This window comes from Felis catus, chromosome C1 (assembly GCF_018350175.1).
Source record: "Felis catus isolate Fca126 chromosome C1, F.catus_Fca126_mat1.0, whole genome shotgun sequence".
NCBI classification, from domain to species: Eukaryota; Metazoa; Chordata; class Mammalia; order Carnivora; family Felidae; genus Felis; species Felis catus.
In genome coordinates this window covers 58,231,719-58,249,583 of record NC_058375.1, presented here as the reverse complement: position 1 = coordinate 58,249,583, position 17,865 = coordinate 58,231,719, and the positions used below count along the sequence as shown (strand labels likewise).

General features: G+C 34.5%; 1 protein-coding gene across 3 annotated transcripts in view; it reads left to right on the top strand.

The window, feature by feature from the left end:
- ANKRD13C (ankyrin repeat domain 13C) overlaps positions 1 to 17,865 on the top strand; it is a 91,059-nt gene that overhangs the window by 57,038 nt on the left and 16,156 nt on the right. For all 3 annotated transcript variants that reach the window (XM_045034769.1, XM_019837227.3, XM_011284936.4), the window contains 2 exons: positions 5,754 to 5,885; positions 8,996 to 9,157. In XM_045034769.1, the coding sequence (XP_044890704.1) occupies positions 5,754 to 5,885; positions 8,996 to 9,157 (294 nt within the window). The remainder of the gene's footprint in view (positions 1 to 5,753; positions 5,886 to 8,995; positions 9,158 to 17,865) is intronic.

Here is a 17,865-nt window from a genome sequence, read left to right as displayed (position 1 = left end):
TGCTTTTGTAAAAATGTATGTATGCAACCAAGCCTCAGTGTAATTGTTTTAAAAGGCATAAAGTATAGGTGAGATGGTTCATTCCCAAAGCTTTCATTTCTTTACTACTGGCTTTAAATTTTTTTTTTTTTTTTTTTTTTTTTTTTTTTTTTTAATTTTCTGGTCTTCATCCTGAGCATTCCAATGAGATTGTTTCTTCATAATTCACTGATGATCTCCTGGTTAAAGGATCTCCAGCTTCTCTTAGTTCTCATTTGTAGCTCTCATTTGTTGAACCTGTTCTGGCCCTTTTACCATTTATTATCTTGCTACCTTAGCTTCTTTTAATTTTGCTGACAATCTCTGTTTCCTTAATAGCAACACCTCTTTTGGCTGACTGTCACTCTTTTTGTACTCTTTTACTATCCCTAACTCTTTGGCTACTTTTCTCTATCTTTTCCATCTTAGAATACAAAATTATCTTCCTTCTGTCACATCATATTTCCCTGTTGGTATTGTTTCCACAACCACCGTTGAAAAACATATATACATTATTTTTATCCTTTGTTCCCTGGATGGCCATTTCGCTACTATAAACCAAGAAAAAGCTTTTCCTGTATCTTTGTATCATTGATAGCCTTAAAAATGTTTTTAAGTCAACATCTTATTTTGCCACTGTTGCTTTTCTTTTGTTTTTATTTTTCAACACTTCATTTCCCCATGTTGTCATTCATCATATCCTGTGGCTCCTTGCTTAATATCTCTTAGATTAGACCTTCCTACTACCATATGTATTCATGAGACCTTAATTATCTTATATGCATTTATATTAAATATTATTATTTAATTCAATACTGACATAGTTTCCTAACTGGCAGTGAGCAATGAAAATTTAGATTGGTAGAGGGAAGAAAAAGGAGGTGTTCCTTATGGAAGAAAAGGGATGAATAAATTCAGGGAAATGGGAATGAGAATGGTCTGTTTGAGAAAAGAGATCTGACTGCGGTGAAGATCTCTTATTGAGCATGGGAATGTGGTTTATGAAACGCTTTAAAAGCCACATACTAGGATCTGCTGTAGTTGGCAACAGAGAGTCATATTCTTTTTTTTTAAGATTTAAAAAAAAAAATTTATTATTTATTTTGAGAGACAGAGAGAGTGTGGGAGGGTCATAAAGAGAAGGAGATAGAATTTCAAGCAGGCTCTGCACTGCCAGCATGGAGCCTGATGTGGGGCTCGAAATCACTAACTGTGAGGTCGTGACCTGAGCAGAAACCAAGAGTCAGATGCTTGACCAACTGAGCCATCCAGGCAACCCCAGAGAGTCATATATATGTTTTTTAACGTTTATTTATTTTTGAGAGACAGAGTATGAGCGGGGGGGAGGGGGGGTGTTTAACATTTATTTATTTTTGAGAGACAGAGTATGAGCAGAGAGAGAGGGAGACACAGAATTCGAACCAGGCTGCAGGCTCCGAGCTGTCAGCACAGAGCCCGATGGCGGGGCCAAAACTCATAAACCGTGAGATCATGACCTGAGCCGAAGTCAGATGCTTAACCGACTGAGCCACCTAGTCACCCCACATATATTTTTTTTTAACGTTTATTTTTGAGAGAGAAAGACAGAGAATGAGTGGAGGAGGGGCAGAGAGGGAGACACAGAATCTGAAGAGACTCCAGGCTCTGAACTGCCAGCACAGAGCCTGATGCAGGGTTCGAACTCACAAGCCCTGAGATCATGACCTGAGCTGAAGCCGGATCCTTAACTGACTGAGCCACCCAGGAGCCCCCAAAGAGTCATATTTTTAAACAAGGTGTTGATTTGATCCACAAGTAATTTAAGTGCTTTGCAGCTTTACTCATTAAATCTTTAAAATAACCTATCAGAGCAAATGGTTTTATTTTCCCCATTTTACAGATTAGAAAATTAAGATTTATAGATGTTAAATGACATTTCCAAGATCACACAACTAGTATGTAAGATGGATTGGAAAAGGGAGACATTGGAGGCAGGGAATTTATGGGAGACATTTTTACAGTTCTACAGGTGAGAAGTGGTAAGGATCTTGACCAGCATGGTACGGTGAATACTTAAGACAAAGAGATTATGACGTACATTTCCCAGAATGAAAGACTATGACTTGCTAGTAGTTTGAGTGTAGTGAATTAAGAATTGGAAAGATTTAAGGGTGAGTGTAGTGCTTCTATCTTGGAGTAGAATCATGGTGGTGCCAAGGTTAGAATTAGGAGATCTGGAAATGGAAATAGGTTTGGGGTTTTACATGATGTTTGTTTGCTATAATCAGTGTACTTGCTTCAACCATCTATCGAACTTCTTTGAAGTATTTGCTGTTATTGGTAACTCAGTTCTTAAAATTTTCATTTTCTTAGGATTTGACTTTGGTCAATGGTTCTTTTCCCTTCTCTTCTTATTCTTTTTTCCTATTCCCTTTTCTCTGCCACCTCTTGCATCCTCAGTATGGTTCTCATTCCCTGCTATAATGATTCACAAATATATATTTCTACCAGGTAGATCTCTAAATGGAGATCTGTCTACTTAAATTCCTCATGGATATCATGTAGGTCTCCCAGGTACCTCAAAATTCAGCTCATCTAAAAGTAAATTCCTTTTTTCCTCTCCAAACTCCAAACCTGCTCTTTCTCCCATTGTCCTTGTTTTGGTGAATGATATCATTTTCTATTCAACCAGAAAACTGAGTTATTTTTGAAATATTTTCTTATATTCCATGTTCTAATTAGAGAACATGTGTCGTCCTTTCTGTCTCCCTAATGTCTTATTATTACCTCTTTTTAATCATACCATTATTGACACAATCCGGATATTTATTATTTCTCAACTGGACCATTGCAAAAATCTCCTACATGATCTTCCTGTCCCCCTTCTTGTCTGCTTCTAAATTATCTCACGTATTGGAGATAGATTGAACATTGAAAGCAAATTCATGAAATCTGCCTTCCTTAAAGGTACTTTAAAAGATCTCTATTTTGGGGCACCTGGGTGGCTCAGTTGGTTAAGCATCCAGCTCTTGATTTTGACTCAGGTCATGATCTCTCAGTTTGTGGGATTGAACCCCAGATCAAGCTCTGTGCTGACAGTGTGGATTCTGCTTGGATTCTCTCTCTCTCTTTGCCCCCGACCCCCAAATAAGTAAACTTCTACAAAAAATCTTAAATAAATAAATAAATAAATAAATAAATGGTCTTTATTTCCTAAAGAATGAAATCCAAATTCCTTGGCATGGCATGGAACCTTCTGTGATGTGGCTTTTGCTCACTTTTCTGCTCTGTTTTTACCTTGCTATCTTAGATACCCTTATTACTGAGCTGTTTACAGTTCTTCAGATGTGCCAGGCTATATAGTACTTCATTCCATTGTTCACAGTTTCTGCTTCCTGGAATGCTCTTCTTGCACCACTTCCACACTTGTGGGACACCTACTTAGTGTCACTTCTTCCCTTGCCAGGAGACCATTATATTCTTTATGCTCCCACTAAATCTGGTATCATAGAGCTTCTAACGCTATATTCATTTATATGTCTTTGTTACTCTGTTCCCTGTGGTTCTTTTAGTTGTATTCTCTGGTTCCTAATATTTTGCATCAGTGCATTCTAGGCTAGAGTTTGGCAAACTCTTTCTGTAAAGGGAAAAACAGTAAATGTTTCAGATATTTAGATATATTTTTGGACCAGATGGTCTCTGTCACAACTATTGACAGTATTTAAATGAATGAGTATGGCTATACTCCGATAAAATTTTATTTATAGAAACAGGTGGTACACTGGATTTGCCCTACTGGCCGTAGTTTACCAGCCTTTATTCTAGACTCTCGGATAATTTGTTAAATAATTTGAGCTCTTGCATATTAAAGACAACAGGATAGCTAACTAGGCAACAAATGAGCTAGAAGCATGGTATTGAAATAGAAGCCAGAGATTAAGGCTATTTATATAAGTATTAGCTAATGTTATAGTATCAATGAGATCACTAAAGGATTGGTATTTAGGGTATGTGTGTGTGTGTTTTATGCCTAAAAAAATACAGCAAAGCTAGATTTTAAACATTAATCCTCAAACAGGGAGTAGTTGTTTATACTAATATACATAAATAATAGCTGTTCAATAAATGTTTGTTGAATGAATGAATCAACAATTGGTCTTTTTCAATGATGTGGTTAGGAGATGGTCAGTCTATGATTTTATAGAAGAGTTCTGTTCCAAAAGTTTATTTGAAAAGAGGGTTTTCAAAAGTTAAGGCACGTTTCTTTATAGATAGTGTTATTTATCTAAAGTGTTGTTCGCAAGCTAATACATAAAATCCTAATTGATTTATAACACATTTGAAGCAATGTTTAACAGTTAGTTCTATGCGACCTATGACAGCCAAAGTTTTTCTTTAGAAAATTGTGTTCAGAATTAGTTTGTTCACTGGGACTACGTTTTTACCTCTTTAGTTTTAGCATTAATATCAAGATTTTTCATTTTTCTCTTGTAAGTGTGTAGGAAATGGTACTATTGCAGTCCCAAGGTATTGCTGTTTTTTTCTGTAGTTCCATAGATTCAGAAATGGACTAAATCTGGGTGAAGTTTGGTGGGGAAGAATAGAAAACAGATCTCTCAGGAAGTTAGAAATCAGGATGTAAATCCTATGGACAATTCTCATTCCCCAGTTTCTGCCTTTTCTCTCTTCCTTCTTTCCGCCCTCCCCCCCCCCCCCCCCCCCCACCTTAGGACACTGTAGTCTTAAAGTATCAGAGATTCTCTCTCTTGGCCTGTTACAGGACAGGACCTCACTTTATACTTACTCATTTACTGTCCCATACCTGATCAGTAAGTCTTCTGCCTCTGAAGCAAGCACAAATCTTTTTTTTCTCATTTAAAACAATAATAATCAGTGCTGCCTGGGTGGCTCAGTCGGTTAAGTGTCTGACTTTGGCTCAGGTCATGATCTCTGTTAATGAGTTCAAGCCCTACTTCAGGCTCTGGGCTGACAGCTCGGAGCCTGGGTGGAGCCTGCTTTGGATTCTGTTTTTTCCCTTTCTCTCTGCCCCTCCCCAGATAATGCTCTGTCTCTCTCTCTCAAAAATAAAAAATAAACAACAACAACAAAAATCAGTTATTATATGCCAGCCCTGGGGAATATGTAGAGGATAAACTTGAAATAAGACTACTTACTAAGTTTAGAAACCATGGGTTGATATTTTCAGATTCCATTTCTTTCTATAAGGAATATAGAGAAAATTTCCTTCCTTTCTTCTCTCCTTCTCTCCTCATCTCCCCTTTCCTTCCATTTTATAGCTATTAGGAAAGAAAGGCTCAAATGATAGTGGTGGGTCTTTGGATGAAAAAAGAATTAAAGTAAGATTCATCTGTATTAAAAAAAAACCCTTTATATGGGAATTTTGTCTTAGACCTGTCAACTTAATTCTTAATCTTTTAAAATTGCTCTACATACTCTATATTTCTGTAATGGATAAGTCAGTATTGTTTCCATGACACATTTTGAACACAAAGTATTGTATTTCATGTACCCTGTATATATAGACTTAGAATTAATCATAATTCTAACTTAGTTAGATATATGGAGTTTAAACTTCTGTAATTGGTTTTTAGGATAAGTAGTACTTCACATTTTTTAGAATCTGACCTTTTGTTTTTTGAAATCTGTAACATTTTAATTGTTGATTATTTTCATATGTAGTACTAATAACCTTTGAAAACATAGATTTTTATATTTAACTTTTGTCCCCACTGCAGGAATCAGAGATGGAAACAGAAGAAGAGGTTGACATCTTAATGAGTAGTGATATTTACTCTGCAACTTTATCAACCAAATCAATTTCTTTCACACGTGCCCAAACAGGATGGCTTTTTCGGGAAGATAAAACAGTATGTGCCAATCTTGATTTTTCAGTTTAAAAAATTGTTTATTTTTTAATGTTGCCAAAATAATGTGGTGGAGGTGTAGGAAGCTTACTGACTTATTTTCCAGTAGTTTATTCTCTCCTCCTTGAATCAAAGATAGGGAATTATAATGGTTGTTTACAGAGTTGGAAGTTATTTTTACAGAAGCCAGGAGAGAAAGTTTAGCTCATTTGAATTTTATGTTGGGAAAGATTCTTGATGTCAACTGCCTTGTTATTTACAGGGAACAGTGTCTTCACATGGTTCTATTATATTTCTAATGCTTTTATTCCTTAAGAAGACCATTAAGAGGGATACACTTTTGAATTCATTTCCCTGGACCTTTTTATTGTTTCCACATTGACTTCAAAACTATGTACTCACTCAGAATCTGTTTCTCAGTAGTCCATATATATGACTAAAATTAAATAAGCTTACATTTCTATAACGCTGTCATTAGATTAAATTTCCATGGAGATTCCCTCATTAGTGAATTGTAAATTCTTTCCATAATTCCCATTTCATCTGCCAGCAAGAGGTTATATAAGACTATTCAAAATATGTTAAAAATGTTTAATTAGACATATGAAGAAGCATTTGGTAAAGTTTTAAAGTTAAGAATTAATCATCATATAGGTGAAGGCCAAGATTTATTGCTTTTAAAAATTATGTATTTAAAATTATGTTTTATTACACATGGTAGAAATGAACATATTCTTCCTGGAAAAATAAAAACAGCTTGTATTAGAGTTCTCTGAGGAAATCAGTAGATCTCTGTCTGTATCTCTATCTAGATATATGTATATCTCTATATAAATATATGGATAGAGAGAAGGAGGGAGGAGTATGGAAGAGATTGATTTATTTAAGGGAATTGACGTATGTGAATATAGGTGATGGCCACTCTGAAATCTGTAGAGCACTCTAGCAGGTCAGAAATTCAGGTAAGAGTTGATGTGGTCTTGAGTCTAAACTCTACAGGCTAGAATCGTTGGCAGGGTTTCTGTGTCACAGCCTTGGGGCAGAATTTCTTTTCCTTTTGGAAATTTTAGTCTTTGCTCTTAAGGTTGGCAGTTGTTTGAATGAAGCCTACCCACATTGTGGAGGGTAATCTACTTTATTCTGAGTCTAGTGATTTAACTGTTAATTACATCTAAAAAATACCTCCATAGCAACATGGAGACATGTTAAGCCAGACAGCTGGGCACCATAGTCTAGCCAAGTTGATACAAAATTAATCACCATACAACCTTATACATAAAGTTATAAAGTACCCCTTTACGAGTACTCAGTCCCCAGAGCCCTTTGTAAAGGATTATCCATTAGTATACTCAACTTTTTTTTATGTTCTGCATTCATAAATATGTATCCCTAGTCATATGTAGCTTTAGTTGTTGATATTTCTTTATTTTTTTCTAGTGTTATATCTACTGGTTTGGACCTTTTTTTCCCACTCTTTAGTTTGCTTAGAAGCTTTTTCTTATCAGTAGTGCCACTTCATTCTTTTTAACAACTGCATAGTATTCCATAGTATGGATTGTAGTTTATTTATCCAGTCTCTTATTTATGGACATTTTGATGAATAACACACATTTGTGCCCAGTTTTCTGCCATTATAAATGATGTTGTGTTTATCATCCATTTACATGCCCTTTCATTGTCTATTATAGACAGCAAGAAATGGAATGGCTGGATTATGAAGAATATACACTTAAAATTTTTATTGATATGATAATTTACTTTTAATAAATTCTTTCTCATTAGGAGATTTCAAAAAGTGAGAATTATCACCTGAGTATTTCTCAGCCACAGAAAAATTCTCACTTTTAGATATAGGCTCCTCAACTTTCTTCTCTAAGCCTGTTTGGCAACAAATAGTATTATAGGATTCCTAGTTGTGAGCTCCTACACTGCAATCCCTTTGTTGGCTTGAAGTCTTATTTGTTTGTACTCTGTTCTTCTGGACAGCATTAGAGGATCACCTCAAGAGAAGATAAAAATTGAAGCTGCTATTCATCTAGTACTACTGCTAAGCAGCTCAAAGCTCTTGAACAGCGTCTAGGTGATCTTCTTAAATCTTTGACAGGTAAGGAGGGAGTCAGTAATACTTATGGTTCCCATTTTGTAGGTAGAAACAGGTGCAGAATGCCTTACTTTTTGGTGACTGGTAAGGAGGCCACCAAAAACAAGGTGGACATGGAAATAACTCTAAACACATAGTTTTGGAATGCCAGGAAACATCAGAAGATGGAGACCAAGTGATTTGCATGCAGGTAGAAATGAGAAGCTTGTTTTCAGTAAGTTATTGATCATGTTTATTGTAGTAAGCTGTTTGAAACTGACCACCCATGGGTCTGAAAAAGGTGAAGGTTAATGTTGAAGAAGGACTTCATTGAAAGGAAATAATTCTTTTCTTGATATCATTTATATCACTTGAGTTTCCCTATCCCTAATCCATAATGTAAGCACTTAATTGTAATTGCATTGGTGAGCAAAACTATTCTGTTGTTCTCTCTTCTTTATTGAAAGCAGCAAGCAGCTGTAACTTGAAGTTTGATCCTGTTAGAGAATAGAGTATTGGAACAGGTAATTAATTCTAGTTATGCTAGAGATTCTTATGTAATTTAGATTATTTCTTTTTATTCCACTTTTTTTTTCTATCTATAAAATGGGAACAGTAATTATCCCTGACCCCTCCTTGTTACTCATGGTGTTTGACTATCAGCTAAATAAAGTTTTCAGATAGCTTTGTGCTACTTGGGAGTAGATTTTAAAGGAATACTATGTGGTATTTCTATTTAGATTTAATTCATTTGCAGATTAACTACCATACATCTTGGGTGTTTTAAATTTTCCTTTACAAATTTTAAATGTGTAATTGTATATATATTCTTAAATTTAATAAAATGTATAAAATAACTTGTTAAGTTCAAGTACCAAGTGAATATTTATTTTCACCTAAATGTTACATGTTTATGGAAAAACATTGTGCATTACTTTGAAACTTTCTTTTTGATCTAAGATAAACTTAATTCGTTTTATTATTCTGAAATATTTGTATGTTTTATTATTTTGATTATTTAATTTTGTTTTAGGAAAGAGTAGGAAACTTTTTGGCAGACTTTTATCTGGTGAATGGACTTGTTTTAGAATCAAGAAAAAGAAGAGAACATCTTAGTGAAGAAGATATTCTTCGAAATAAGGCCATTATGGAGAGTTTGAGTAAAGGTGGAAACATAATGGAACAGAATTTTGAGGTATAATATTTCTAATTTACAATTTTCTAAAGAGAGAAGGGTAGACTTCATTCCTGGCGCTCAGTGAGTTTATAGAAGAACATTCATAGATTTGTTTGTTTGTTACTATGTATCACCTTTTATTTTTCTGTGATAGGGCCTTTGGTGACTTTTTTGTGAATTTATTCTTGGTCTTTGAGTCTTCATTAACAGATTAAACTCATTTTATAAGCATGAAACCCAGTGTTAATTTTTAATCTGTGTCCCTTTGCATATGTTTTTCCTACTTCATCAACTGAAATCTGTTGCTCTGAAGGCCCAGCTCCTTAATGAAGTCATTTCTAATCTATACTTTCCCATAAGTTTTTTATTTAGCATGTGTATATTGAGAGCATGCTTTCTGTAAAGAATTGTGTGCCAGTAAGGAAAGGGGAGGGGAAATTAGGAAATACTAAGGAACATGGGACATCATCATTGCCTCTGCAATCTTATTCCCTAATCAGATGAATTGGATGGGTTCCTAAATTTATTTTTCATTTTGACAATTTTAGATTTACAAAAGCCAACTAAAACAGTACAAAGAATTCCTGGATGCTCTTCATCAAGATTCCCCAAATGTTAACATTTTACTACATTTGTATAGCAGTGTTTTTCAAATCGAAGGCACCATAGGGACCCCTTAGTAGTTTATGAAATCAATTTAGTAGGCTGTGACCACCCTTTTTAAAAGAGAAAAAAACTAGAATCTAAATAATGATGTTAGAGTAAAACCAGAGGACATCACATGTAGTATAGGTCATTATTTCTTTATGAAACCAAGTTTCAGGGGTGTATGTGTTTGTAAATATGTATATGTGTGAGTGCTGGTTTGAAGTGTAAAATGTGTCACAATAGCAAAAAGTTTAAAGGCTATTTTGAGGAGGCTTGAATTCCTTGAACATTTAGTCTCTCCTATGGTGTCAGATTATGTTTTAGCAATAGATAACCATTTCAGATTAGTGTGCCAGGTTCCAGCTAATTCATGGTAATGCTGTGCATGCCAGGAAAATATTTTAATGTTTAGAAAGTTCATGTGTTTAAGTGGATCAGCCATAGTTTAAATAAGTACAGGATATGAAGTATTTAACAATCCTCATTAAATGTTAAAGTTGTGATTATGCCAGTGTAGTGTGGACCTGTCCTCTTTCTGCCAGATCCTCTTGTACTTACTTTCTTTGGGCCCTGGGATAGAGTCTCACAGGGTTTCATTTTCGGGAAGCCTTCGGGTATTTACTGATCTCTTGAGCAGTAGGACATGATATGCTTAGGAAATAGATATGGAGAAGATGAACTGAGAGAGGGAATGCTGAGCTCCATCTTTAACAAAGCTGCAACCCTCTCCCATTATTGACCAGATAAAAGGCCATTTCTTTGGACTTGCCCTGTGATTTAAATTTTATTGGGCTTGTTAAAAATTCTGAATAGGTATATAATAGAACAAAATAATATGAAATAAATTAACTAATTAGCTTTTGACTTCTGGTCAGAAATCAAAGGAAACACTTCCTGTGTGAATCATAGCCCCTTGAACTGTATAGTTCTTGATGAATATTTAGATTCAGTTTTTCAATTTGTATAAAAGAAAAAAACTTGATGGGATTTTGATAGGATGATGTTGAATCTGTAGATCAATCAATTTTTACATAAATGCCTGCTTGATTTTTCTTAATTTGACTTTTCATTTTGAGATAATTGTAGGTTCACATACACAGTTGTAAGAAATAATAGAGAGATTCTATATATGCCTCACCCAGTTTCCTCCAGTGTTAACAACTTGCAAAACAGTAATATCATCACAAGCAGGGTATTTGCATTTATAGGCAAGATATAGAACATGGCCATCACCACAAGATCCCTCCTTCCCCTTGTATAGGCACACCTACCTTTTTGCCCCTTTGCCCCTTCCCTGTCCATTATCCCTGGCAACCATTAATCTGTTTCTCCATTTTTAAAATTTTGTCATTTCAAGGATGTTGTATATAATCTTTTGATACTGGCTTTTTTCCTCCTTCACTAGGCTTAATTCCCTGGTAGTTTTTCCAGGTGTGTATATCAGTAGTTTGTTCCTTTTACTACTGAGTAGTAGTCCATGGTATGAATGTACCATAGTTTGTTTAACTATTCACCTGTTGAAGGACATTTGGGTTTCCAGTTTGGGGCCATTTATGAGTAAAGCTGTCATAAACATTCACATATAGGTTTTTGTGTGGACATAAGTCTTTATTTCTTTGGTAAATAAATGTTCTAAATCATCTATTTGGGAATGCATGAAGCTGGCTGTTTGTGTGTGTGCATGAGGGGTAAATGGGCAAGGGGGACCCTTAAGGAGTGGACCCTAGGACTCTGTGTGCCCCACTGCCCTGATGGCTCTGGACCATGGTTCATGCTAGTTGTTTGATGTATCTACTCTGTGTACTGTTCATACTGTAACTGGGGCCCATGGGTGCAAGAGCACTTGGCTCTGATGATCCCAAACAGAGTAGGTTAGGCCACTTGCCACTGACAAAATCCAAAGGCAGAGAGACAAGTGGTGGTGAAACAGGAAAGGAATTTATTTCAGTGAGGCCAACACTGGGAACACAGCTAACTGATGTCTCAAAGACTATCCAAAGTGCTGACAGTACTTCTGGGTTTATGCAAGGAAAATGTGGGACAGAGGTCAGTGAGTACGTGCAGCTGGACAGTAAAGGTCAGGTTGATCATTATCTTGAGGTCAGTCACACAGGGTCTTGCTGGTGTCTTGACAGTTTTTATTGCTGAAAGGAATAGTTTGAGTTTCTATCAAGGGATGCTTTGCATGTAGGGTTTTTGCCCAAGTTAAAAGATAACTGGAAAGAAGAACTTAATCAATTAGAAGTATAGACGGAGGTTGAATGGAGGTATTTGAAGTCCTCTCTCAATACTTATCTCTAGAATGCCCAGACCTTGTTCTTGCTCTGGTCCATTCAAAACTCCCTCCATAGTGAAGAGTTCATATTCCTCCCCTCCACACACACACAAAGACTACAGTCAGGTCCAGGTGCAGTTGCTGGGTTTTGTGGTAGTTGAATGTCTTTTCATGTACTTATTTGCTATAAAATATATAGATTTATATCCTCTTTGATAAAATGTTTCTTCATGTCTTCCCATTGTCTAATTGGATTGTTTCTCTACTGTTGAGTTTTCAAAGTTCTTTATATATTCTAGATACTAGTTCTTTGTCATATGTGTGTACAGGTATTTTTTTCCTACTCTGTAGCTTATCTTTTCATCCTATTAAATGGGTCTTTTGAAAGGAAAAGTTTTTAATTTTGATGAGGACCAGTTTATCAGTTTTTGTTTTATTGCTTCCACCAAGTCCAAAAACTCTATGCTTATCTGCAAGTCCCTAAGATTTTCTTCTATATGTTTTTGATAAAGTCTTATATTTCTACATTTTACACTTAAGTCCATGAATTAGTTAATTTTGTATAAGGTGTAATGTCTTTTTACTTCTTTTCTTTTCTTTCCTTCCTTCCTTCCTTCCTTCCTTCCTTCCTTCCTTCCTTCCTTCCTTCCTTCCTTCCTTCCATATTTTATTTGCCTTTGATGGCCAGTTGATTTAACACCATTAAAATAAAAAGAGCTATGCTTCCTCCATTGAATAACCTGCTGGAATTTTTATTGAGGTACTGTTGAATCTGTAAATTAAAGTCTGGAGACTTGATATCTTAAAAATATTGAATCTTTTATTTCATGAACATGGTATGTCTCTCCATTTATTTAGGTCTTTTATAGTTTATCTCAGAAGTGTTTTGTAGTTTTTAGTATACGAGTCTTACACATTATTTTACTAAATTTATCTGTCAAGCACTTAGTATAGTAATGTGTTTGGATTTCATTTTCCAGTCGTTTCTTGATAGTATATAGGAATATATATGATATTTATATATTAGTTATATCATTTTTATAGATTCCTTAGGGTTTTCTACAGATGACCATATCATCAGGTAATAAAGGTTTACTTTTTCCTTGGTAATCTTTTTGCCTTTGTTTGTTTTTCTTACCTTATTATACTGGGAAGTAACTGTGAAGTAACACTACAATATAATGTTGAATAAAAGTCCTGAGAGCAGGTGCCATGCCTTTTACCTGACCTTAGAAGGGATTTTTTTATATCAGTGTGAATTTTAAAAAATCATTATACTAATTTGCAACCTGGCAGAAGTAATTTATTAAGAATTACTAAGAGCCATGACTATATTGTTATTTGTTAGCTCTATAATCCTTATAAGATTATATTTTTAATTGTTTTAGAATGAAGGAAGTATGTATCTCATATGTAGTTTGGACTTTTGATAGGGAAGAACTGAAGAATTACATTTGAGAATTTTTTGGAGTTCAATTATAAATATTTAGAAGAAATTTAAAGGAAATAGTAATTCTGTCAGATATTCATCTATACATATAATTTGATTTGGCTGAATCAGGTAAGGTACAGGATGCAAGAACATCAAAATAGTATTGATAGGTCTAACTATAAAAAAGATACAAAAAGCTGTGTTTGTGTGTGTATGTGTGTTTGTGTGTGCGTGTATTTTCTTAGATAGAATTTGCTAACACATGAAAAGCAGCATGAAATTGATACTAGTTTAATTATATTCAATAGTGGGAATTAAAAGAGAGAAATATTTGAATGCATTTTGTAGGTAATTTTAGGAATATAGTTCTTTTAAACCTACATGAGCTTTTTAGGAAAGGTATATATAAATTAACATGCAAAAGTTTAAAAATTTGGGTTAAAGAAGAGTAAAGGGAGGGATCTGTTGAGTTTTAATGATGAACTATGTTTATAATCTTAACAGAGTTTAAAAAAACATATACAGGAGTTTAAAAAAACATAGGACCCTTAACCCAAGCTGTTCTTGCTTTAAGTATATTCCTTTCCAGTCTGCCTTGGTCGTAGTTGCTTCTTTCTGTATATTCAGATGTTTAACATGTCTTAGAATTTCTTTCAAAATATTGGGAAGCTGAAGTTGGAAGAGGAGTGGCAGAACCTTAAGATACCATCCTGGAGAGATGCTGTTGGTAAATGTAGTAAAAAAAAAAATCAGTATTGTGGTATTTAAAAAATTATGTTCATAAAAGGCGTATTAGTAAAAAATATGTTTGGCTTTGGAGCATTATTGAAAATTTCAAGAACCTAGAAAATAAATATAATTATTCTTATTATTTAAAAAAAACATGAAAATAATATTTTTAAGCCACATTTTAATAGAAATTCAGTTTTTAAAAATAAATGTCTAATTTTTTTCAGAATAGATTTATATTCTTTGTTGTAAATGAATAGCTTTGAGTTACTTTTTTTTTTTAGGCAAATAAATTTTTTCTAATTTCCATAAGAAATAACTTATAGATAGCATTTAAGGGGAATTGTTTGCCATTTAACTAGTTTGCCATGCCTCTTCTTCCTCTCCCTCCTTTCCAGATATGTTTTTCATATTTAGTGTATATTTTTGATACACAGAGGATCTGAAGTGGGCTCTCTGTTGACTGCAGACAGCCTGATGCAGGGCTTGAACTCATGAACTGCGAGATCATAACCTGATTCACAGTCGGACACTTAACCGACTGAGCCACCCAGGCAGGCGCCCCTTGACAATATTTTTTATAGGAAAACTTAAGTGCTCAGAAATTCTTAAGTCATGGGTACTTGCTCCTATGTTTTTGGTGCTTTTTTCCCTTTTTGTTCTAACCAGTTATTGTTGGAGGAGGGAACAATTCTCCATTTATACCTTAGATACAGAGTCATTGGTAAAAGCATTTATTGTGTACTAACTATGTATATATTATGTGTGTGTATATAATTTATATATTATATATTTAAATATATAAATATTTAAAATATAATATTGAGTTAAAGTCTATTACTATTTATGTATTTTTTAAGTATATAAAATCTAAATAGGAATACATAGATATAAAATAAATGAACGTCTTAAACTTCCAGAAGCCTTTGCTATATAATAGTGGCAAACCTAGCAATAAATTTAAAAATATTTTTTATATGCTTCAAGGAAAACAGGCATTTGAATTTTTGCATTTAATCATGAAGAAAGGTTTGATAACATTTCAGTTACAGAACCTGCTCACCTGGGGAAATAACATTAGAAAACCATCTGGTATTCTGTGGCAGCCTTCATGTCTTCCTCTTTCATTAGATAGCTATGGTAGCAGTGCTGAGGGAACACTAAAGGATGTAGCTCCAAGTGTCAGTTTGTCACAAAGGACCAATTAGAATAAACAAACTAAGAAAGACCTTATTAAAATATAATAATTAATATCATGATGAGGTGTAAAGTACTCAGTAAAAGGTTAAATTAGATTTATTACAGTCTCTTTATAAGATGGTAATGTATAATGTTTAGGAAGAATTTTATTAGAAACAGTAGGAACTGCCTAGAGAAGTTTATTACCTGAAAAAATATACTTAACTGACATGCCACATTATCTAATCATGCCTGGCAAATGAGTCTTTATTATGATAATATGTATATATGTATGATAATACATGTATATATACAAGTATAAAACCAGTTATAGCCAAATATACATAAGTATTAACCAGACTGGAAGCAAGAGTAGACAAATTTGAAGCAATGTTCAAAGAGAAATTGATTATAGCCTACTTAGTTAGAAATTTAGATGGAGGTGAGATTAGCTTTTGCTGTTTTTCTGTGTTGGAGCAGCAGTCTTAAGTTTTTCTAGCCTTTTCCCCCAGAATTACAGGTTCTGTTAGTTAACATATATCTGTCTGTCTTTTGCAATGCTACAAGATACTATTTTACCTCATATCACAATATTTATGAGGGTCATTAACTACCTTTTAAGCCTGCTTGTCATTGTACTAAGCCATTGCCACACACCACAGCTTTGTGTGTAGTGTCCTACTTCATGTATTAAATTGGTATTGATTACTTTTTTCTTCTGTAAAAATCTGAGTTTGTGTGGTTTCTCTGCTCTGTGGGTTAATCTCAGACCTACTCTACTCTTTTTTTGTCTTTTTTCTTTGTTATTCTTAGATGTGACTCTCATCCACATGGTTTAAGATTATTTATTATGTATTTAGTATTGCAGCTAGCAGGAATAGTAGTAATTCCTAATAATAGTTTGGAATAGTTTGGAAGGAGAGGACTTGCCTGTTTTGTTTGAGGACCCAATCAGAAGTTGCACACATCACTCTGCTCACATCCCATTGGTTAGAACTTAGTAACATGGTAACACTTGGCTAGGATGGCTAGAAAAATAAGTCTTTAATCTAGTTAGTCATATGTGTAGCGAAAAATTTGGGAGTTTTGTTTGTTTATATATTTAATTTATGTATGTATGTATTTATTTTACAATAAAGAATGGGAGAATAGACACTAGGTAGACAACTAGTGGTCTCTAATGTCTCATTGGTTGGATACATATCTGATGATGCTTCTGTTATCATTTAAACACTGGTAACTCTCACCCAAAATATACTTTGGACTGTGACTTTTCTCCTAATCACCAGATCTTTAGTGCTTTCCATCAATTCCATTTGGATAAACAAAAGTATCTAAAATTTAGTATATTTAAATCTGATCAAACAATTTTGTTACTCCTGCCTGTCTTCTCTGTCTTGAGTGATGGCACCATTATCACTACCATTACCCAAGCCAGCAACATGAAATTTGTCCTTAGACTTCTTTTAGCTTTCCTTACCCTTGTGTCTGATCAATACAAAATGTTGAAGATTTCTTGAATCTATTTTTCTCCTTCCATTTTGAAACAGCAGGCTGTTGTCATTTCTCATTTGGATTACAGAGATAGCTTTGTAACTTACACACAGCTCCCAGAGTGCTCTGCCTGAAATAGATTGAACTTTGTAATGCCTGTGCTCAATAGCTAAAATGTATAGAGTAATTACTACGTGTCAGGCACTGTTTTAAGTACTTTATATTTAACCAGCCTTTTTTATCCTCACAACAACCTTGTGAGGTTATATAGTTGACTAAACTGAGACAAAAGAGGTTGAATAATTTGTCCAAACTCAGTTGGTAATTGGTGAAGACAGGGTTTAATCAGTCTGGCTCCAAAATGTGTGTGTTAAAAAAAAAACAAAACAAAACATATTGTTCAAAATATTTGTCTGTTGCTTCCTGAGAAAAATACAGATCTACTCAGTGCACAAAACCCTTACAAACTACTTTTTCTCATTTCTGTCTTGCTCCCTTATCCCTGTTTCTTACTAGTTTCTCTTCACATACTCTACTCCCACTAAGTACACACACTACACTTGCAGTTTTCCAGTACACCGCATTTTTCTCACCATTGTGCTTTCCTCAGTCTCCTTCAACTGGTGATTTTGTTCTCTTTCTTTTCGACTCAACTGCTCAGGAACCATGATTGCTGGCACTTACCTTTGGCCACTCCAGTCTGAGTCAGAAACACCTTCTCTGTGAGTTTATGTCCTCCTTTAGATCCCTAAATCATAGCCCCCATTATTCTGGATGATAACCTACTTTCTGTGTGTCTCTTGTAAGCTTTTCACAGATGGAAAAGCTTTCATACTGCCTGTGTTCAGACACTGTTAGTTTCCTTTTTAACGACATCCTTTGATGCTATTCAGAGATCTCAATGACTTCTGACCAACAAAATGTATGGCCCCTTTTCAGGCTTCTTTCTCTTTAAAAGTCTTTGTATCA